Below are 24,560 nucleotides of genomic sequence, written 5' to 3' on the forward strand. Positions count from 1 at the left end.
ATGAAAAGGGGCATTATTAAAAAAAAAAAAAAAAGTGACGGACGATAACGTCTCCATATGGTCTTGGACGTTAGCATTCCCCATATATATATATATATTTTTTGCTTTGACGAGCCACACATACCAACCACCCTAGCACGTGTTTAGCATTTAAATATGAGTCGTGTTGGGGTGACACAAGCGAAGATACAAGGGTAACAAAATGATGTGGTGTCATGTACATTACCATAAATGCTTTTCAGCAAGATACGAGTAAAAAGCATCGACGGTTTTGTGCGCGTCACCACATCATTTTTGTCACCTTTGTATTTCCATTTGTGTCATTCCAACATTTTCCTTTTAAATATAACCACTTTAAAGTGAAGGTGCATATAGGATTCGAAAGGTGTGACCTATACACAACACACACACACACACACGCACACGCACAAACCAGGAGACTCAATAATTGTGTTTTATTATATATAATATAAGTTAATGTTTTTTTTTCAAAAATTAAATTTACCTTCTTTACATGTAATAAGAAGTAACCCATTTTAAACTCTAATTCATGGTTTATATGAAAAATTGAAGAGTTCTATATAACATGCATTAACCTTCTTCATCGAAGGGGATAAGAGTCTCTTTGGAAGACCCTTAACGAAAAAGAGAAACGGAGAAAAAATGAGATGTTATTTTGGTTCAAAGAATATTACTTTTAAATTCCATTAGATTCTTGTAAACTTTGAAAGTAAAGAAGTGAGTCTAAGCAATCTCTCATTTCTGCCCATTTTTCACTCTCTTCTATTTCTTAGATCTTTACCATATGTGATAATTTGATATAAAAGAAGAAAAAAAGAAGCTTTTAATCAGTACCAAAATCATGAAAAAGGCTCTCCAAACATGCTTTTTATGATTAATTCATGAACTTTGTACTCTTATAATAAGGTAGGAAGGATGGAGAAATTGTGAAAACTTACCTTTTAAGTAGTAATGTAAGTTTTCTTAAAAGAAATGAAAAGGAAGAAAAAGATGACTACTGAAGGCAACCTTGCAGCTATACAGTATTGAGTCTTGTGGAAGGCATTATAGTAGTAAAGATACGCCAAACATATTTTATGAATGTGGGAGTTAGTTCTGTTGATGGTGGCCATTAAATACAGCAATCAAATTAAACTCGTTTCAATTTTAAGGGATCAGGTTTGACTCAAATCAATTTTTTGGGCCCCATGTAATATACAAAGCAACGATGCATCGACATAAGAAGGAAAAAAAAACATTTCTTCCATCTATTATATGATTGATCTATAATAATAAACCGTTTGATCTAACAATGGGAAAGATGAATTTCATCAACTCCTTGAACAACGTGACACAAAAATGATTGGGAAAAAGATATTTCATCAATTCAGCCAACAATGGAATAAAAATACAACAATCTCTTACAGAAATAATTATAAACATTACAATCAAAGGACCCTTCTTCCTGTTATTTTTTTCACCATCATCCCCAACAAGAATCTAATAAACAGACACACACACACACACACACACACACACCCCAACTAATCTTTTCTTAACATAACATTTTACATAAATGCATAAATAAGCATGGATGTCATTGTTAAACCTTAATGCCATCTTTATGTAAGGTAGGTGTGTTGGTGTCTAGGAGGGTTTCTAGTGTTCTCGATTTCCTGTTCCGTACCCTGCCTGCTTCTTTCAATAACTCAGCGAGTCTCCTCTTCTCATCGTCCACATCAGGATTTGCTGTCCCAAGCTTCTCCTCCCTCACCCCAACAACATATTCTAAGATCTCAATAGCATCATCCAACCTGCATGACATACAAATAACATAACTCCTGAGACCATTGAAAACAAAGCCAAGAATAAACCCAATGATCGAGTAGTTAGAATTAGCTCTCAACACCTTCCATATTCCACAATCTTAGTTATTTAAAAAGAAGAAGAAAAAAAATGCAACTCTAACTTCGCCTACTATTCTAACGACTTCAAGATTGCAAAAGTTTTCACATTTATCCGAATGGAAGAGAAAGAAAGGCAGATCTGCCTTTTCAACTAATGCGCATCTGCTGAAATAAATGATACTAAATATAGAAACACTCCAACACTAAACAAACATGCTTGAAATTGCGATTTTGGAGATCCCTAGAAACCCCACATTCTCACTGGTCCACGTGTATTGAAAGGCATCTCAACGTGGGTAAAATATGAGTATTTTTATAAATTCGGATGCCTTTCAATATTCTTGTACCAATGAGAATGTGGGGGTCTCTTGGGGGTTTCCAAAAACGAACTCCATGCTCACTAGGCAAAACTACATAACTGCAAATCAAAACATTACCTGCCCATTGCATCGTAAGTTCCTGCAAGATTGCTATATACTCCGAGTGTGTCAGGGTGGTACGGCCCATACTCTTGTTCCAAAACACTTCTGGCTTCTTCAAACAAATCTGCAGCCTCATTTATTGCATAACGTTGCACACACGCAAGCCCCATTTGGTTCAAAGCAATCCCAAAGAATGCAGATTTCTTCTCACCACTCGCTCGAAGCTTTGCGATGGCATTCTTAAAGGAGGAATAAGAGCCAGAGTAGTTCCCCAACACATAGTACATGACCCCCATTTGGGCCTCAATTCCCGCAATTGTGCTTTGTTGACCAGGACCATTTTCATAAATCTTCAAAGCCTTTTGAAGCAACTTCAATGCTTGCTCAGGCTCATTCATAGATTCATAGATTGAAGAAACATCAGTGAGACCACTAGCAATCTCCTCTGGAGGAATCCCAGGCATGGGTTTTCCATAAATCTGTAAAGCATTCTCACAATAAGACTTGGATTCCTTTAATTTCCCTGTCTTATTGTACAAATCTGCAAGACGGACAAAAACAGAAGCAACGGACGGATGATTCTCTCCTTTAGTTTTCTTGAACACCGTAAGCGCTTTTTGATAAGCAAAAACTGCCTCGTCATATCGAGCCAAAGATAAGTATGTGTCTCCAATGCTGCAATCCACAGAAGCCACTTCAATTTCCTGGCCATTAGCCACCATTGCCATGCTAGCTAACACAAGATGCTCAAGACCCGCTTCATGATCTCCCTTGGTGTCGCAAATAAGACCCATAAGTCTTCTATCTGCGGCCTCTTCAAGAGAAGCGGGTGCACCATTCTGTCTATGAATCTCAAGAGCCAATTGACATAGTTTCTCGGCCTCATCAAATTGCAATGCTTGTACATGGGCTTCAGCCAGATATCGGCAAGTTTCACCGACTCTTGGATCCATTTCTCCCAAGACTTGTCTCTGGACTTCCATACCCATTGTGTAACACCGTATGGAATTCTCGAGCCGGCCCAACATTGCATAAGTGTCACCCAACTGCATATGCCCAGCAAATTTAGCAAGGCCATGATCTTGGCCTCGCTCCATGATTGGAATCTCAATTGAGCGCTCGAGAACGGGGATCGCCAGACTATGCTGCCCTAAGTTGCAATATATTGCGGCTACAACATGCAAACTCATTACTAGTTCTAAACTAGGTTCCCCATTTGCGTATTTCTCAAATGATTTCACTGCCCGAAGAGAAAAATCAAGAGCTTTTTGAGTATTATCCCCCGAAGAAATCAAATCCCTTGCTTGCTTAAGTAGAAGCAATCCAAGATCTGGGTTATTTAAGTTTTCTTCGGAAGGATCCTCTGTTATACTCTGCACTTTTTCCCCTCCTAGAGCCAAATTTCTATGTTTCTTCGCAGGGACAACTCCAACACTTGGTTTGCTTGAATTCTTATCGCTCCGTTTATTAACTGGAGGCTTCTCAGGAGAGATTTTGCTTCTAGGACTTGGTTTCGGTGATGCCTCGGACTCCAATGGTGATCGAGAAGATCCCTTCGATTGTCCAGAAGGAACAAGCATGGCAATTGCGGATCGGGCCTTACTCATCTTTCCACGCTTCTTAACAGCAGACCCATTTTCCTTTTTAGAAACCGAACAGCTTCCGGCGTCCTCCTCTGGTTTATTCACCTCATCTTCCATTATCTCCACCTCTAACATCTCTCCTCCAACTAAATGGCGTAACTCCGAATCAATCCTTGATTCCTCACCATCTGATCTAAAACTAGGCCTAGATGGTGATTGATCAGAGCTTTGCATGTCACACACATTTTCATAGAGATGTTCGATAGAGGTGTCGATCCCACCTTCCGTGGGAAGATCAAGAAAGTCACTCTGAAGGCTTTGGGGACTTAAAGGACTCCTTAGTGACTTGTTTAAGGTGGAATTTTCCTTATTAGGTGTAGAATCACCATTTAATTCATTCACCAAACCATCTCCATTGGCATCCATAACAAGTCCAGGCATCTTAATTCTTGGTATGTAGTAGCAAAATACTCAAATTGGATGAAAAATCTGCAAACCCATTTTGAGAATTACAAACCAAAAAACCCAACAATGGAGAACAAAAATATATGTATATGAACTTGAACTAAAATAGTAAAAACAAATGTTCAATACAGATTCAACTAGAATTCCCAATATTACCAAAACAGATACTATTATACCCAAAACTGTAAACGAGTGTAAACTTGCCAAAAAATCGATCTTTAATTTACAGATGAGTTGCACCAAATCTAAAAAAACATATATATATATTAGTCTCAAATTCTGCAATTAAAGATCCACATTACAAAGAACAGCCTTGTAAGAGAATGATTTGATAGTTTCAACTAGGGATCTCTATCAATCACCATAAAATTTAACCCGGAATTCAATATTTTCAAACATCCAAAACATGAAATTCTCACTAACCCAATAAAATTGATAAACTAAATATACAAATTCGTACCTTAACAATCCACCATGAAAAAGAGGAACATCAAGGCTTTCTCCTCCGGTTTTTATGTTAGAGAAAGAGAGCCAAATATATAAAAATGGCTGGAGGGATTGTTTTATTTTTATTTTATTTTTGGAGGGAGAGGAGTAGAAGTTGAGAAAAAAAAGGAGGAAATTGACAGGCTGGTGAGGGGCAAAATTGGAAAACTAAAAAATCGATTATTGGTGGAATATTAAAATCCAGTTAACTTTAATTCGGTGACAGTTTGTTTTGCAGAGAGAGATAGAGAGGTAAGGTAAGGAGGAGGGGTGGAATGTCGAAGCAAAGAGAAGGCGACTTCTCTCCCACTCCTGCCAGCCACGCCGATTTGGGTTTTGTTTGTTTCGCTGGATTTTGACACGTGGCATACGGACATTATCATTTAATTTTAATTTTTTTAAAGGCGGATATGCCCCGTTCGCTTTATCATATTTTTCGTGAAAAATAATATTTCTAGTTTTTTTTTTTTTGGAAAATTGTTTTATTCCAAGGGACTTGATTTATTTGTAGGAGCCATAGTGTTAAAAATTCACTCTCCATGAAAAATTATGAATTTTTTTATGATCCGGGTATCTGGACTTCCGTCCAACTAGTGGGACCGGAAGAGTTAAAGACTAGGCCAAGGCGTGTGGGTCCCTCCCCTCAAGCAAGTGCAATGCCCACACATCACACACACCAGACAATTGAGAGTGTGCCCTCACGGGTGGCCTGAGGAATACATAATCACAACCATTAAATCATAACATTGAGATATGTAATATTTTAATGAGAAGGATAATGTGTTTTACCAGTAGTCATCATATTTCATGAGTCCTTGATCTCAATTCTTAGATTAATGAAAATATAATTAAATTTTGAACAAGATAAAGCACGTGATTCTTTTTTTTTCTTTTTTATAATCATAACTTAACTAAATGGAATTGAGTTGTTTTCTTGGAAATAATAAAAGAGAATATTAAATATGTTATCTTTGGTATAGAAAAATAAGTTGTGGTAAAGTATGTAAAAGTAACTAGATACACACAATCAAGTTAATATATAAATAGAGTCAGAAGATTAAAAAATATTTGACGTATAATATATTTATTGACTTAATACATAATGTTTTGAAGGCACTTCATGCCTTACGATATATATATTTTTGAATATGACACTTCTACGCTCTCATTCTCCCTCTCGCATCTGTACTCACTCTACATTTTTGTCACTATGCTATTTAATGAAAGACTTAACAAGATAGTTATAGTCTCAATGGCATTGGACATGACTGCATCTTTTCATCGAAAGAAGAGAAATATGTACCCTTAAGAAACATAATTAGAGTTTTACAATCCTGGTAAAAATACAAAAATGATAAACAATAGACTCCAATAATATAAAGAAAATGGATTGAGATAGTGAAAGAAGATATTCATTTATTTCTGTTATTGTATGAGTTTGATGATGATAATTGTTGTGTTAATGTCTTGCATTTTGTTGCATTACGTAGAACTACGGTGTTGCAGGGGGCTGATTCCTTGATTTGAATTTTTTAAGGGATATGAAAAGGATAATTAAGTAATATTTTTTAAGGATTTTTATTTTTTAGGGTGTCTTATTTGAGGGAGATTTATATGTTATACTAACTCTCGATTTTATAAATTGAGATCTCTAAAATTGTAAAACGTTTGAGAAAATAGTGATTGTTCTTATTTTATTTTGTGAACGTAGTGGGCACACTATCGAGCCATGTAAATCCTTGTGTTTTGTGTGATTTTATCTCTTCACTATTTCAATTTTGTCACAATATCGAATTACAATTAACTAGGAACATATGGAGATCCAAAGATTATCAAGCAATATGGATTTGTTAAGTGGATCATTACAAGCTATACATCCAATTGATTTGGAGGTTAATTCATTTCGAAACTCTATTCCTTTCTCTAAATTGAAGTCTAATTTAATACCTCACAATATTGACTACCATCAATTATTGGGGGAGGGATTGATAAATATTTACTAGTAAGCCATTCATCATGAAAGAGACGGACTCTAATAGTGTTATTTTACGTTTGTGTTGGTTCAGGAATAGTCATTTTGGGAGGTATATTTTTTACATAGAGTCGTGTTGGAGTGACTTCAATGGGAGACACTTTGACATGGTGGCGCACCCATGTTTGGATGAGTTTTACTCCTATCTCGAAGAAAACACATCTACGAGCATGCACTAGTCACTATGTTAAGATGTCCCTTATGTCCCCTAGCATTAATGCATTATACATATTTACAAGCAAGCGATTTATCATTTATCATTTATAATTTCGATATATTTCCTACTTGCAATATTGGGTGGGGATATTTTGGGAATTTAACGGTGTGGGCACTTTAAATAGGTGTGGTTTTGCAATCCTCAACGACTTTGGCATCAAATTAAACTGCACGCTTTTGTTAGCCTACTATAGCATCTAATGATTTTTGTACTTAGAAATAAGAGAATTGCTATTGACAATCAAACTTTTACTTATTACATTTCAATTTCTTAAATAATTTATCTCACCTCAATTTAAAGCACATTATCAAAACATCACAAAGGATTGGCTTAAGTTATTATTATGTCAACAACACAAAACATTGTAACACTCATTCAATAGTTTTTTACAATTAGGATTAGGCTCATATAAAATTCAAAATCTAAAAATAAAAATCTAACAAAGAGAAAATGAGCCTCTAATGACACAAATTTTTACTTATTCTCCATTATTCATTTATTTTTTATATGAGATTTACCTAATAAATTTAATTATTATATTTTTATTATAAAAAATTTTCTTGAAGTTCTGACAACTACAAGGGAATCTCACTTTAAGAAGTTTGTTACCTACCAAATCTTACTTTATCAATTTTGTTACCGAACAAACCTTTTAGTGAGGATCCACGTCATAAAATTTAAAATGGGTGTCATTGATTTGTTACTTAACATGTCTTGGAATGGTTCTTAATTGCATCAAGTTATGATATCCAAAAATATGATTTGATTTCTTAAGATTATAAAAGACAAAATTTTAAGAATTTTAATTTTTTTTAAAAATAGTTAATTTCACAATTGAATTTTAATTTTAAATTTGATAGTTCGGTAGTCATCCATTTTTAAAAACTACAATCAAACTTTAAAATGATTCATTTATTTATTTATCTTAGTATTCAAGTGTTCCACGAAATCTAGAAGACTATGGTATTAGATGGTCAATTTAATAATTCATGTAGGCCAAACGACTCTCGGTAAGTTTGATTTATAAAAGTAAGGTTTGTTGATAACAAACTTGATAAAGTAAGAGAATTTTTTTAATAAAATTATAAATTTGTCTCACAAATCTCTTTTCTATTAGAAATGCAATAAGTAAAATTTGGGGTGCTAATAGTAGCTGTCTAAAATAACGAGGGTGAATAATAGAATGGAGACACAACTGGGGTCAGAGAAAACAAAAGCTGCAATTACTACACTGACAAAAGCGTGCAGTTTAATTTGACTTGTTACGTTTGTCGTTTTGCTCCTATAAAATTGACGAATGTAAGCTCCACTCAATTACCCCATTTGTACCGACAATTTTTCTAAAATGAGTTCAAGATTAATGTTCTCCCCCAAAGTGCTAAGGCTTTTGTTAATTTTTTAGATTTTAAATTTAAATTCCGAGCTCATGTATTTAGTGGGATTTCTCTGAATTTGAAAATGACACAAATGGATCTAAGAAATATTCCAAAGAGGAAGGAGAATGAAGTAATTCATATATGTGTGTGTGTATTTTTTTTTTGTTGGGGTGTGAGGATAGAGGTGTTTAATTAGACTTCATGACTGAGAGAAATGCAAAGATAATTATGTTTATTAGATGTGAGAGAGGCAGAAAGAGAAATGAGAGATGAAAAAAAATTATTTTGAAATTTAAGAGAAATCAGAGAGGTAAATGAGTACGTGTGAGTAAAAATCGATGGGAGAGGAGTGTGGAGGGAAAGTGGAATCTCATATATTTAGTGAGATTTTGCTTAATTTTGACATTTTTTTATTTTAGTAAAATTTGCTTGGGCTTCATTGTTTTGATTTATCGACAATAATTAACAAAACAAACAATTAAGCTTGGGATAGTGTACTTGACCCAAGGGTCAGATATTATATATTGTCTAATCTCATTTCAAAAGGGTGTGGGGATACCTTGTAATATTAAAAAGAAAAAAAAATTGTTATTTAACAAACACAAACTTTAAATCTCGAAAAATATCGTCGTCAAACTCTTTAACCAGATAAATTAATTTTAACTTATTCAATCTCATCTTCAGTTTATAGCATTCAACCTCTGCCTTAACTTCTTTTAGAAATCCATTAATTTTTCTACTTAAAGTTCCATCCTACTTTACTTCTTCAAAATTTACATTGTTGTTGAGGTTTGAAGGTTGAAGAAGATAGAATCATTTTATTAGGTAACCTTTAGATAAATAATAATAAAAGTTGGAAAAATCATTTTCGTCGGACGTGGGGAGGAAAACATTTTTCAGAAAAAAATGCGTAATCATACACCTAGAAATCACATATTTTAGGATAAATTATTTTCCCACTAATTTTCCATATATAATCATACAAACCCTAATTGTAAAAAAGAGACTAATATCTAATTACCAATGATTTTTTTCCCCTTATAATTGAGGAAGATCAAAAGTTGCTTATTAATAAGATAAAACACAATCATTTGGATCATCATTGCAACTCTATAGCAACAAATCATAATTACCTAATTAATAAGATCCAAAATAGAGTAAAAGTTCAAATCATTATACCTAAAAAGCACCATTAAAGACAAAGAATTCTGCATGACTTTGGGAAACTTTACAAAATGCCCAAACAATTTTTTATTGTTCATGTGTGAATCAATATAACTTCATGTACATGAGTTGCTTATACAGATAAACGTGTGGGGTTTTATAGTTTTCCCTATAAGGGTAAAAAGAAGTAAACGTTGGATTATGACACAAAGGGGTTCTCTTCCATGAAACATTGTTTTTTCTTTATAATAATATTTTATTTTGTGATAATTTGGAATTAAAATAGAGAGCTACTAATACCATGCCAACTTTTACTAATGACACACCAATTCCTATATAAATCGCACACAATTGGTGTGGCATTAGAAAAAGTTGGTGAGGCAATATCAATTCTCTTAAAATATTGTGTGAAAATCGATTAAAATTTTGAATAATTTACTTCCACAATTGTTGGACAAAGAACATGGAGAGAGCCAAATGAGTTTTTTTTACAAATTTTCGATTGTTATTTTCAGGGAAAAAAGATAAACTTTTTCAAGATTGATCAAGGGTGTTGAAAATGGACGACTATTGAATACCCAAATTTAATAGGAGAATTTCATCCTCTACAACACTTTTGTGTTGGATCATATTTTTGAACACGACAAGATAATCTTATAAGGAAATTTTTTTATTTTTAAAACATGGGCGGGAGAGAAAAATTCTCTTATTATTATTTCCATCATTAGTGCCACATGTCAAAAAGATGTTGGTCTGTGAGCAAACAATCACCCAAGACTTGATTTGTTGACTAAAGTCTAAACATATACACTTGTTTTTCTATGAAAAACAAAAGTGTCAAAGAAACAATGACAGCTGTGGGATTTGAACCCACGCCCTTTCGGACCAGAGCCTAAATCTGGCGCCTTAGACCACTCGGCCAAACTGTCAAGTTATTAACAAGAGTACAAAACTACAATTATTTAAACTTATTAATATTTTTTCTACCTCCACATAATTCTACCACTCCCCACCTCATGACATGGCAGTGTACAAAAGGAAAAAGAAGATTCGAACCGATGGGATACATTGAATTACATTCCATCTCTAAACAGAAATATAAAAATTAAAGAATTTTCCTATTTCAATGTAAAAAATAATACAAATAAAGTTCAACGTAACCATCATAGAGAGAGAGAGCATTTTCTCACTAGTGAAAGGCGATTTAATTATATGGCTTTGTTTGTGTCATATCAACCAAGCAGTTATTGTTATCTTCTTATAGATCAAAGATTATTTATAATTCTTCACAATTTAAGTAGATCAGACAAATAGAAGGAAGACTTTGAAAATTACAGTACAATATTGGTTAATTAACAATAACAATATCACCCATCACTCGCCCGACAAACTCAACTCATTCTATATGACAGAAGAGTTGGCTTTTGATGAAATGGAATGGAGGAAAAAGATTCATTTAGCCCAGGCCAAATCTTTGGGATAAGGCTTTGTTGTTGTTGTGGTGGTGGTTGTTGCATTACATCAACAAGAAAATGAAAAGAGATATTCTATTGCCGTGCCAAATTTTGCTAATGCCACACCAATTCATATGTAAATCACCAAAGAATTAGCATTCATATTGGAGTGGTATTAGCAAAGGTTGGTGTGGCAATAGAAGCTCTCAATGAAAAATATGGTGCCTTTAGTTCATAATCCCAGATATAAGAACAAAGTCGATTTCCGAACAACATTACCCCTTACGATGCATTGCAGAAAGTGCCGCCGTTTGGCCAGGACACATTACTAAGATCATATGTGTTCTATTAGCCTACTTATTAATGTTGGGTTCCATATTTTCATTTCACTTTTTTTTTTCCCTTTATTATTCATTAATTTTGCAAAATTGAAAGAAAAGAAAAAGATCATTTAAATGCAAACTCTCAATTATTTTATATAACAAACTATTTCGAAATATCTAACATAGTAAGTTTTTGCACATTATATTAAGAAGCATATTGATAATTAAACTGCCCAAGTACCTATCCGCTAATGATTTTGCTTCTCATGGGATGGGATGTATGACAACCTTTCCAGTAGCTCTACCAGTTTCAAGATAAGAAAATGCATCTACGACTTGGGAGAATGGGAACGGACCCTTGGGATCGACTAATGGCTTCACCTTCCCACTCTCTATATACGGGTTCAGTTTCTTCAACACAGCCCCGTTGGAAGTGACAACGAATCTGAAACCTGGTGGAGTGGTAGCACCTGTTAACACCACCACACTCCCCCCTTCTTTCACAACCTTCACCGCCTTATCACATTGTCCTGTTATTGTAAAAGAAAATAACAATTACAAATTTTTATTAGGTAACTCTTAAGAATCAAAATCCAAATAGTTTACACGAAAGGGAAGGTAAATTGTTTCAATCAAGAAAATTGGAGAGTGGGTTCCGAGGATTACAACCTCTAAATACTGGATTTCACATAGTAGGCCTCATAAGTGGGGATCAAAGCCTAACATAAACCTCTCTGAATTCCGATTAATATCAATGACATGAGTGCAATAAATTGCATTTAATCTAGGCCGAACAAGTGATACTTCAAGAAATGTGCATTAACACCAGAGTCAGGAGAGGACTTCAAAAATCCAAGCTCAAGATATTCCCTAGTTCAAAGCCTCGAGGTTGGGACAACATTATTTGAGGCTATATTTAAGATGCCTATGTCGCACAATTGATAAGAAAAAAGGAATCAATCCTACAGTAGGACAAAGTTGGAGAAATAAAATATCCTAGTGGGGGGAGATTTAGAAAGAAATATATAGTTATAACTGAAGAAGCATTGTTTTTCTATCATTTCAATTTGTCCACCTGTTTTTCTCAATGAAAATGGTATCCATAATTTCTGCAAATAGAGCGATCGGTTTAATAGCTTACCAACTGCATCGAATACCACGTCAAATTTCTCTGGTAGCTCTTCAAAGTTCTCCTTAGTGTAGTCAATTGCCAAGTCAACGCCCAAGCTCTTCAACAATTCCAGTTTTCCCGTGCTTGCAGTAGAAGCAACACTAGAGGCACCAAATACATTCTTTGCTAGCTTCCCTCATAAAAGAATGAAAAAAAAAATCTGGTTATTGATTTTGCACTAACTCTTATGAATTTGATTAAATAAAAATAGCTCATTCAATATGATAAAAGAAAAAATATGGCCCAAGGCTTAACACACTCAATGAAGTTCTGGTCAAATGCTGCCTCAGGTATGAAGTAAAGCAATTGAGCAGACATCGGGCTTGCGAACTGGTTTTACACACATGGGCATGGTGGAGGGTGTGGAGTTCATCTATGAATCATGGGATCGAATCCAGGGTTACATAATTCGCTATTAAAATACCGAACCAATTCATGGTACGGCTCGCTCTTATTTCATGAAATGCAGCGAACCAAACAAACATTGTCATTTTACGTTAATTCTTTACATCCCCCTCGACATATTGATAATATTTGAAATATCCCCTAAATTTTCAAATTGATAGCATGTACCTTTGACCTTCGCCCTTATTAATAAGCTAATGAAAAATGACCGAATACCCTCATCTTCAACCTGTAAATAAAAAAACCTAATTTTTCTTCCCAAAATTTACCATCTTCAATATATATTTTTACCGTACTGATCACTTCAACCTTCAAATACCCTCATCTCTATATACCCCAAACCACGAATTGCGAACCTGAATTTGAACTGAATGAAGCCACCGAATCAGATAACATAGATATATAAAATAAGTTCACATAGAAGTGGGGTACGCATGGTCATGTGGTGGATCACACAAAATGTAACAGAAATTCAGCACTAAACGCACAAGATTACTCACTTGAACAGACAATTTTAAGGATAATAGACTACGAGAAAAGGAGAACAATTATTTTGTAGAGGCTTAGGTAATTGTTTTCTCATCTCAAAGCAATGTTTTCAATAAAAATATACCTGAATTACGAGTGTTCCAACTCCACCAGCACCCCCTAACACAAGAATAGATTTACCAGCTGAAAACCCAGCTCTTTCGAGGCCTTCATGGGCGGTTTCAATAGCGAGAGGAAGGCTAGCAGCCTGAACAAAGTCAAGATTTTTGGGTTTTAGAGCCAACAATTTCTCTTCAACAGCAGTGTACTCAGCAAGAGAACCAAATTGTTTAGGATTCTCCAAAGCCTTCTCATTGATGTCTCCATATACTTCATCTCCTTCTTTCAGGGTCTTCACTTGGCTTCCCACCTTTACCACCACACCGGCAACATCATAGCCTGGAACAGTCTACACCAAAGTTCCCATTAAAACATAAAATAAAATGCTTGAAATGCCAAAATTCAATAAATAAAGTTGTCCAATGTGCCAACAACATCAAAGCCTTATTTTCAATATTCAAAGCAAATAAGAAGGCAATTGAGCGTTGGATCCTTGAAGCATCCAGATTTCTTTTGTTCTTTTTTATTTATATTCCATTGATAGGTAAATTGAGATCACATGAACACTAAATTAGTGATGTAGAATGGGTCATAGAGGTTCACTACTGGATCAGAATTCAGAAGAAACTAGGCCAAAAGATCAAATAACAGTGCCTCTGCACACCCTAGCTTCCGACGGGTGTAACTTTATGAGAGGTTAACAAACCACTATTATAATGTACCGTTGGAAAGCTAATGAAAAGGCCTACAATGGGAAAATTAATGGTAGTTCATTGTGTGACAAAATCGCAATAGCAAAAATAACACAATCGCACAAAAAACAAGGATTTATGTGGTTCGGCAGTGTGCCTACGTCTACGGAACAAAACAAGAACAATCACTATTTTCTCTCTAAAGTTTTACAGCCCTAGAGTTATCAAAACAAATAAAACTCCCCAAAACAGAAACCCCCAAAAATAGAAAACCCCTTAAGAAAATATTATACGATTGGCCTTTTCATACTCCTTAAAAATTCAGAATGGGGTCTCTCCCCCGCACCCCTGGGAAGGGGTGCTGCCCCCTTCACCTCTGCCCGCTGACCAGGCAGCAGTACCCCTGCAGCTCTTTGTAACGCAACAAAATCTAAGGCATTTACACAACACATTGGTTCTAGGACACATCTCAGACAGAGGCCATTTGGGGGGGGGGGGGGGGATTTCAGTTAGAAGTTTGAACTTCACTACTTTTAGAACATCTCTGTCTTGCAATTTTTAGCCATTTTAGAGTTTAGGAATATATTGTTTTGGGCTAGTTACATGTTTTGAGAAAGTTTTTAGTTTTCTTTACTATTTTGGAAAAGGGTTTACGATTTTTGGTTAAGTTTGGTTGTAGTAGGAGGTGAAGTCATATTAGGATTCTACATTTCTATTTGAACCATTGTAAGGGATGTTTTACTTCATTATTCGGATTATTAATTTGAATTTCAACTCAGGTAGATAATTTCTCATCTTGTTTTGTCTTGTCGATTCAAAGTTTCTTCTGAAGGAAGAAAAATGCAATCTTCTCCTTTTCTCCATGCTTCAATTACATCAATTAGCGTACAATATTATGAGAATATCGATAACGATTTTAGTCCAAAACCAACTTAGATACGATATCATGTATTTTTATTGTTTTTTTTTAACCTGAAAATGTAAAGTTGTTTATAAAAACCAAAAGACGCTACTCAAAAAGAACATTTATCTAACTAATTGGGCTGTAGTTCAAAATATCGGCTGATATGTATCGGTATCGGTCTAGATCAATCTGAAACATTGAACCTGAAACATTGAATATATCTGGAATGTCTCAGCCAATATTACAATATCAGTCTAGATCAATACAAAACATTGAATATATGGGGAATGTATCGGCCAATACAGTATCGGTTTTTTCCTTGACCTACACATTAATTCCTCCCATATGACATTTTAAAACAACTATACAACACCAGAGGATGTAAATACCACATAATTTAATAAGCTTCTTGTCTTATAAATATCCGGTACAGGTCCTGCCTAACCCCAGATTACAAACATAAAAAACAAATAAATTCTTGTAAAATTTCCTCCAAACTTTAATCTTTTTCTTCTTCTTTACAATTCACATTTCTTCTAAACCCAATAAACTTTGTTCCTTAATATATATTCTCTAGAACACATGAATACACCCATTTGAAAATATAGTAAATTATTCCACTTTTCTTTTCTTTTTCCCTTCACATATCTTCCAAAAATCAAACTAATTTCTCAATTCCAACATACTTTTTCCCATATACGCATTCAAGAAAACTTCTTTAATAGCCCAAATAATGCCATGCCCACTCCCTATTACATCAACCAAGAACTCCAATACCCACATATCCCCCCCCCCCCCCCCCCCCCACACACACACACAATTAAAATAAAAATAAAATAAATAAATAAATAAATAAAACTTACAGGTAAAGGAGAATCAGTTGCCTTGAATTTCCCCAGCATCCTCTTTGCATCAACTGGGTTGAGTGCAGCAGCAACAACCTTGACCAATACTTGGTCCTCCTTCACTTCAGGGACAGAGACTTTTGGATCAAATTTTAGGACATCAACTCCTCCATATTCCCCATAAACCCAAGCCTTCATATCAGAGGGAATGGGAGAACTTGTGGAGGTCTCCATGGAAGCAGGGGCAGCTTGGGAACTAGCATAGATTCTAAGAGGGTGAGAAGTAAGAGATGGGTTTTTCCAAAGAGAGGAGTTTGTTGTCCATCTTCTTATATTACCTTGTCTGAATGTGGAGGAGAAAGAGAGAGGTCTGGTGAGAGTGAGAGAGAGGTGTGGAGATGGTGTTGGTGTTGGATTGGAGAAGAAAGGAAAGTGGGTGATGTTTAGTTGGTTTGTGGTGGTGAGGAGAGCTTCCATTTCTAACTGTTTTCTCCAACTGCTTATCTCTTGCTTGTTAATACTAGCTTTATATTAGAAGTGCGCAATGCGCCTATGGCGTTTTCTGGCTTAGATGCTTGGGGTACTACTATAGGCACTCCATATTTTTTGCTAAATGCATGATTTAGATTTTGCTAAATTTCTATTTTTTCGGTTTAGAATTATCTGAGCCTAATCATAATTGTAAACAACTATTGAAATTGTTTGAATGAGTGTTATAGGGTTTTGAAATGTTGCCTATTAGAAATTTTTTTTTGTAATATTGGGATTATATTTGTAGCCAATACTTGGTAATGTTAATGTAGATGTCCTAATTTGCACGAATCCATTAGGAAAAGTTCAAAATTTTAAAATTTCTAGTTGATTTCAATTAAGAGTTTAAAATTCTTTAATGGACCCACGTTGTATAATAATCTTCATTTGACGCATTTCTTCATGCATACATGCACACATGCATCATCTCATATTGTTTTGCATATCCAAACATTGTACCTAATCTTATATAATTTCATATCCACATCATTAACCCATTACTTTAAATCCATAAATCAACCCAAGTTTATACACGATCTCTAATCCAAACTCATTTTCTATTATTCATATCTTGACCCAATACCAAATCCACATTCAAGCATAGTCTAAACACCCAAACCTAAATCATCCTAAGCTTTTAACTCAAGTCCAAAAATCAAAATTCAATTCTAAGTTCATGGTCTTATACCTCCTCCAAGAAAAGACACATGTTGGTTTCTCGTAAGTTTAACACACAAGAAAGCTCTTCATTGGTAGACCAATGTTCCAACCTAATTGGAGAGTAATTCTCCTGAGAAAATCTAAGAATACCCTCATCCAAATGTGAAGTCAAATAAAAAAAATACCTTGGTCATCGGTAAAAATCCTTAAAATTAGAAGAACTTTTAATCCTACTCTCAAAAAGTAGGAATCTTCAAGTACATGCATGAAGTTCTCCCATTAATTCAAATAACGTAGCATTGAGATTCTAGGATGAACATCTTATGTTTATAGTTTGAAGTTGTGTTACCAAGTTTGCTTTTTTGAATCGAATAAATTTGTGGTACGATTTGCTCTTGGTTTGTGAAAAATAATGAATCAAGCAACTTCATCATTTTATCCTATTTATTTATCCCCCTCCACATATTAATAATATTTAAGACATCCCCTTGATTTTACAAATTGATTGAATTCCCATTTGACCTTAGTATATATTAATAGACTAATGAAAATTGACCAAATACCCTCTTCTTCAACTTATAAAGAGAAAAATGTAGATTTTTTTTCTTTTCAAAAAATATCATCTTCAACATCTTTTTTCCCTTAGTCATCACTTCAACCTTCAAATACCCTCATCTTTGTCTATCACTACGAATCAAGTTCACTTTTAATTGATGAACCACGAACCCGAATTTGAACCTAGCAAATCCACGAATCAGGTAACATAGGTTTGAAGAGTGTGTTTTAATCTTTAATTGGGGTGTGACAAATAATTTAAGAAATTGAGGTGTAATAAATAAAAGTTGGGTGCCAATAGCAAATCTCATGCTTCAATTATCGCTAACATATTAGAGGTGGGCATATATGTTTGACGTGTGCATCCAACGTAGACAGAGACTAATCGTTCTTAAAAACATTTGAAGAATACTTGCAAAGAGCTTCTCCAACCCACTCCTCTATAATTCTCCTCCATAATAAAGCATCTACTCTATGTTTGAAGGACTCTCTCTCCTCTAAAGTGTTTTTTTTTTTTTTTTTAAAACTCCAACCCACCCCTTCTCTAAAACACTATTTACTCATTTAAAATATTATTCATTTTGATTTATGAATGATTTATTAACCATTAGATTTTATTTTATTTTAAAATTAATTAGCACTAATAGATACACATCTCCGATCAAGCTCATTTTTGATATGTATGTTCAACAAAGGATGAATTGCATATCCATACGGTTAACATTGTATTTCAATATAGTTTTTAATATAAATACGTACACATATTTAATATTTTGTGGATGAGTTGATTAATTAAAAATAAAACATTAAATAAAAAAAAAAAGATATAAATAAATTGGTTAAAAGACCACATCCACATAAAGTGAATAGTGTTTTAGAGGCCTCGTACAAAAATTCTCAAGTCCTCCAAATTTGGGGGAGTGAAGAGTGTTATAGAGGTGACTCCAAATTTTAAGGCCGGTTGGAGCATGTTTTTTTGACCCCCACCTCCAAATTTGAAGAAGACCTCGACATTTGAAAGCCGGTCGGAGATGTTCAAAGGATGTAGGTTGAGCCTAACAAGGGAATTTGTAAATGGAAGATACTCAATACACACGGGCTTATGTGATTGGTCAACTCCGGATCCCATGAAGAAAATGCACGTGAGCAAAAAAAATTCGTGCGGTAATAGGAAAGTTTCTTAACCCCATCCTTATGGGATCCAGAGAAAAGTACTTCCCTTACTCGGGAAAAATTTGTGACCTCATTTCTATCTAGCATCTAAAAACATGATCTGATGTCACATGAATGAAAGTCAATTTTTATATATATATATATATATATATATATATATATATATATATATCTATATTGAATTTTCACAATTGATTTTTAATTTAAATTTAGGACTTTGATGTGAATTCAAAATTAAACTTGCCTTCACCTATTAATTACTAGTTATTAATCATTTGTTTTTTTACTTATTGTGAGTATCCCCACCCTTCGGGTGAGACTAATCCCACGGTCATATGCACCGCCCACTTGAAAAATCCTACTTGCAACTGGTTGAGTTGAGGGTTAACCGGACCTTGGAGGGTGATCCTAAAGAATTTATTATTTCGTAAGGTTTCAAACACTTGACCTACCCTTTCTAAGGAGCTTATCAAGCAGGACTTGCCACTAGGCCAACTCCTGCCATTAGTCTTGTTTGACAAGAAAAAAGAGAGAGGGAGAGAGACCCAATGTACACTCACAATTTTACACAATGTTGACGCTATAGCGGGTTGGGGCTGGGCTAGGTTTGAGTCCTCACCTGGCCCTAAAGAGGTGGGCACTAGCCCAGTCTTATATCTCTATCAGGCCTAAGTCAATTAAGCCCAACAATCTCGGCCAGATTCGTGCCAAATAAAATTACTAGAATTCAATGCTTTAAATGAAAAAAATAAATTGAGGGTGTTTTAAGATTATCCACTTGAATTCAAATTATTGTTCTATCAAACTATAATTATTATAGATGAGAGTTAAATTGTAATTATACAGTATATTTTAATCTTATCTAAGTTTTATTTGAAAAAATAAAAATGTCTAATTAATTATATTCTGGATATTTCGATGAGGTATAGTAGGCCTAATACAACCCAGATTTGACGGGTTGAAAATCATTGAGTCTGGCCCTACCCTTGCGGGCTCAAATTGAAGGCCCAAACCCTTATTTTGTTGGACTGGCCTGGCTAGCGGGCTCAATTGACACCTCTAAAAAATGGTATATAAAATTGGTGGATCATTATATAGTAGTTCAATATAAACATCCTTACAATGCATCCTATCTAATACTCTATCAATTTCAACAACCTCGGATCTATGGGTTTTCTTTCCTGGTACCTTCAATAGTAATTTAGATCACTCTTTTAACAATTATCTTAAGAAATGATGTGCTGTCTTGAACTCTTTTACATGAAGGACCCAATGTCTGTCACTTTTCTTGACAGATTGATTCATTATGTTTGCAAAATCAACAACTGCAACATGTAAGTGTTACTAGAGTAGGACCCCAGATAGGAACTTTTGTTTTTTATTTTTTTGAAAGACGCAAATATGAATGTTGGATCTCAAATCTAAAGGTGTTTCATATAAAAAAAAAAGACTAGGTGTTGGTGACCCACACACTCTCTTTTCCTCACTGTAATCGAAAAATTCGGACAATCATGACAATGATTTTGGGGTGCCTGATGGTGTGGTTTGATAAGGAGGTACTGTAAATGAAGCCATGTGTCCCACTAGTTGAAAGGGTTTTATCGAAAGTTACTTTTATCAGGGGTATTTTTGTAATTTTACTAGTAATATGTAAAATCCTAGCTATCTTTATATGGGGAATGCTAACGTCCAAAACCTCATGGGGATGTTAGCATTTTCCAATACTTTTTTTTTTTCAATAATATCCTTATCTATTTTGTAATTTTGTGAAAAAGATAATGGTATATTAGTCTTTTTACACAATAAATACTTATTTATTTAATTAATATTTCTCTCTTTCATAATAAATGCTAAGGGCATTTAATCTTTAAAATTAATTGTCTTGTTGCAATAAATGATTTGACAATCAATGCAAACAAATATTTATTGTGTAAACGACTATCATACTCCTATTTGTTTTCACTAAAGGACAAAATGAATAAGGATATTATTAAAAAAATAAAGTGTTGGAGAATGCTAACGAACTCATAAGGTCTCGGACATTAGCATTCCCTTATATAAAATATAATTTTTTTTTATGCAAAGGTGTAATTTGTAATTGCAAGTTTTCTTTTCATGCTAGAATTGGTGTGATCTGTGGGTGTACCTCAACCTTGATGAAATCACGTCAAATATTTGTGTTCTCTGTATGATTTGAATATTTTTTTCCAATTAATTTCTTGGTTCGATTGCTTTAATATTTTCTTAATAAGACAAACCTATGAGATATGCACCATGAACAAGATGATTGAAATGGTTCCTCATCTAGAAAATCAGTTCTTTCAGTTAGTTGATCTAAAATGTGTCGAGACCTTTTAAAGAAGGTGGACTTGGTATTAGAAGGATGAAAGATTGGAATACTATTGGTCTAATGAAATTATTTTGGAAAATAATCAATAACAATAGTTTGTGGAGTGAATGGATGCGTAAAAGATATGTCAGTCATGGCATCATTTGGAGATGTATTCCTCCAAAACGATTCCTCTTGGGTTTGGAGAGGTATTATGAAGGTTCGAGACTTTACTAGAAATCATATCTGATTTTTGGTAGGTGATGGGACTAACACTTCCTTTTGGACTGACCCTTAGTTAGAAGGTGGTCCATTGATTGACCAATTCGAGAGAAGGTCTACTTCACGTATGAATAGCAATCTCGAAGTTATGGTCTCTGATTTTGCTGGGAAAGATGGTTGGAAAGTTTTTATCAGAGATGATATGAGGCTAGCGAAAATTGCAGATTAGGTTGAAGTTCATCATCCTCCGTGGCTGAATGAAGAAAATAGAATTGTGTGGAAGGAGAATGTGAATGGGAAATGTACATTGAAGTTAACCTGGAATACGATTAGAGGACATGATAAGAAGGTTACGCGGTACAAAATTATATAAAACAAGATGAAAATACCGTGGCATTCGGTTATAGCTTGGATTGCAATGAACCGAAATCTACCTATAATAGAAAATCTTAGAAAACGGGGTCTTATGCTGATTTCTAGATGTGTTCTATGTCGAAATGATGCAGAGGAAAATGAACATCTATTCTTCGAATGCAACTATAGTTGGGAGTGCTGGATTGGGCTATAATTGATAAAGTAATAGTGGGAATGCTTGAAGAGAAAGTTGTAAACATTAGTAATCAACCGTGTTCTAAGATTCTTAGCTTAATGTTATGTTCCATAATTTATCATATTTGGCGGGAGCGTAACCACTGAATATTCGATGACAAAGAGCTGAATGTACAGCAGTTATGTAGGATTATTATGGCTGATGTGTGTGGTAAATGTGAAAGGTTGAAGACGTCAAATGCTGATAGTATGAGTTTGATTCAGAGTTGGGGTTGTAATGGCACGTTTAAATCAAAGGAAACCGTTGCTACTTGCTAGATTTCTCCACCATTGGGAGTGATAAAGTTGAGCACAGATGGGTCGGTTGGAAATGGATTTATTGTTAGAAATTATAAGGGTGAGCTGCTTACTATTGGGATGCGTCGTTTAAACTATACGAATATTATTGTTGTTGAAATAGAAGCAATTCTAATTGGATTGCAGCATCTTGGAACGCAGGGGGTACTCGGATGTAATCATAAATTCAGATTCGTTAGTGGCTATTAAGGGTATTAAGGAATAATGGAATATGCCTTGGAGAGTGCTCAGCTTAGTCAAAGATATCAAAAACACTATGAGGTGTTTAACTTAGTTAAGTTGAAGTTTAAGTGGCAAGAAGCAAATAAAGCGACGGATTGGTTAGCTAGAAGAGGAGCTATTCATGATAGCCCTGTTTTTTATAATTCTTCTAATACTCTTGTGGAGCTGTATAACATCCTGTTGGAGGATATAAATCTTTGTTATGTTTGGAATTAGTAACTTTTAGTATAAGGGTGGGGCCCTCTATAGCCTCAACTTACCGATCAATAATAAAAAATTAAACAAAAAACAAGATGATTGTGACGCCCACTTATAAAATAAACCCTTCCAATAAGCAATAAGAACACTAAAGTTGCAGTGAAGCACATTTCGTTATATGTTGTGATAGATGTCTTGTATGCCCATGGAAAACATGATTACTATACAGTTTGGCTAGTAAATCATAACTTCGTTGAATTCAAGTTTGAGTTTTAACAAATATATATATATATTTCCTTCTATTCTGATATATGACTTACATGAAGATCTGTTAAGAAAAACACGTTCAATTGAACCAAGAAAACGAATTGAAAAACAAACACAAGACAAGATGCAATCACACAAAGATGTTACATAGTTCCCTCAAGACTGGGGCATGTCCATGAATCACATGGATTCCACTATTAAAATAAAACTCGTAATTACAAATTATAACCTTTCACCAAAAAATGAGAAATATAAATATCTCAGGAAATCTAACTAATATTTCACATAATATTGGAGAAATTATGAAAATACCCTTGAAAATTTTCTTTTAAGGACTTTGCCCCTGAACCCCCATCACACCTACCAACGAGCTCGACCGACATGAACGCGTTTCTAGATTTATAGTACCTCCTTGTTGACCAGTACTATCAGGCTCCACAAACCACAACAAGATCTCCCTAGTTTCAAATATAATAACAAAGTTTAGATTCCAATTTGCAATTTTTGTCAAACCCCTTTTATTTTATTTTTTCTCTGAATTGTCACCAAAATTTTCAAAAAATTGTGACTATGCTATCCAAGTTATAGCCTATCTATTCCAGTATTGGAACCAATCCTAAGAAACTAAAACTATATGTAAATAATGTTCTGGGTGGTTCAACATAGATTCCGGAATAGCTGTTTTCACTATGATATTTCCTTCAACCTTTAAATCTCAATAGAAAGATAAGTTATTTTTGGGAAGCAAAAGATGATGGATTTTCGGTTGAAAAAAAATATATTATAAATAGACTTAGATCCATAACTCAGTTTATTTCACAAATTGCTAAGCAACTTTGAGATCATGAGTCCAAGTCCAGCTTACCCATAAATAAAAAAAAATAGTGAAAATGAAGTCAAAGATAAGGTTTAGGTTGAAAAGCTTGAAGCTAATCAATTTTGCAAGAAGATTATCAAGTTTTTTTAGTTAAGGTTGAAGATGAGTATACTTAGATCATTATATAAAAATATTCCAGAGTAGACTGAGGTCAATGGAGGTATACCATCAGTTCCAAAACACAGGGTCTCTCAAATATTTGCCATAACGTAGGGGGCATATCTAAATTACTCTATTTTCAACGATTTCCAATAAATTTGTCTTAACTTTAGCTTCTGTCGGGTGTTATTATGTTTAATTGCTGTTTAAATAGTAAAACTACGTTCAACATGACTTATCCTCTAGGATAAGGGGGGGATGCCATATGCGAGGTTGTAGCTGGTTTGAATCTGCTTTAACTCAGATAATCTTTAAAAAAAAAAAAACCTTTAACTTCGTGTTGGTGCCTCTATTGGAATTAGTAGGAGCACGTGCCACGTGCCATGTATTATGCTCATGTGTTTGAATTGACTTTCTAAATATTTTACAATTGTTTTCTATATTTTCTTATCATGCAATAATTTGATATTTGATGAAACTTGCTGGA

At 34.3% G+C, this 24,560-nt stretch overlaps 2 protein-coding genes and 1 non-coding gene across 3 annotated transcripts; all 3 read right to left on the reverse strand.

Annotated features, from left to right (window-relative positions):
• Positions 1 to 1,363: 1,363 nt before the first annotated feature.
• On the reverse strand, positions 1,364 to 5,158 carry KLCR2 (Tetratricopeptide repeat (TPR)-like superfamily protein). The gene is made up of 3 exons (XM_086454332.1): positions 4,838 to 5,158; positions 2,345 to 4,401; positions 1,364 to 1,814 (listed from the first exon to the last, which is right to left on the reverse strand). Exons 2-3 carry the CDS (start codon positions 4,351 to 4,353, stop codon positions 1,604 to 1,606), a joined length of 2,220 nt encoding a protein of 739 aa, XP_086310458.1. The 5' UTR covers positions 4,354 to 4,401; positions 4,838 to 5,158; the 3' UTR covers positions 1,364 to 1,603.
• A 5,343-nt stretch (positions 5,159 to 10,501) lies between these two features.
• On the reverse strand, positions 10,502 to 10,581 carry TRNAL-UAG (transfer RNA leucine (anticodon UAG)). The gene has a single exon. It is a non-coding gene; the product is annotated as a tRNA-Leu (tRNA).
• Positions 10,582 to 11,556: 975 nt separating this feature from the next.
• On the reverse strand, positions 11,557 to 16,546 carry LOC147394838 (2-methylene-furan-3-one reductase-like). Its single transcript, XM_086454444.1, has 4 exons — positions 16,053 to 16,546; positions 13,619 to 13,942; positions 12,571 to 12,730; positions 11,557 to 11,959 (listed from the first exon to the last, which is right to left on the reverse strand). The coding sequence occupies exons 1-4, from the start codon at positions 16,509 to 16,511 to the stop codon at positions 11,694 to 11,696; spliced, it is 1,209 nt and encodes a 402-aa protein (XP_086310570.1). The 5' UTR covers positions 16,512 to 16,546; the 3' UTR covers positions 11,557 to 11,693.
• Positions 16,547 to 24,560: the final 8,014 nt, after the last annotated feature.

This window comes from Akebia trifoliata, chromosome 9 (assembly GCF_017979445.1).
Source record: "Akebia trifoliata isolate Shusen 1 chromosome 9, ASM1797944v1, whole genome shotgun sequence".
NCBI lineage: Eukaryota > Viridiplantae > Streptophyta > Magnoliopsida > Ranunculales > Lardizabalaceae > Akebia > Akebia trifoliata.

Excerpts from the sequence above, each read along its gene's own strand:
- LOC147394838 (XM_086454444.1), bottom strand. The coding sequence starts at position 16,511 with ATGGAAGCTCTCCTCACCACCACAAACCAACTAAACATCACCCACTTT. Across the intron at positions 13,943-16,052 it reads CAACTGATTCTCCTTTACCT|ACTGTTCCAGGCTATGATGT; the intron begins GTAAGTTTTATT and ends ACTTTGGTGTAG. Across the intron at positions 11,960-12,570 it reads CGTGGTATTCGATGCAGTTG|GACAATGTGATAAGGCGGTG; the intron begins GTAAGCTATTAA and ends TTACAATAACAG.
- KLCR2 (XM_086454332.1), bottom strand. The coding sequence starts at position 4,353 with ATGCCTGGACTTGTTATGGATGCCAATGGAGATGGTTTGGTGAATGAA. Across the intron at positions 1,815-2,344 it reads ACTTACGATGCAATGGGCAG|GTTGGATGATGCTATTGAGA; the intron begins GTAATGTTTTGA and ends TATGTCATGCAG.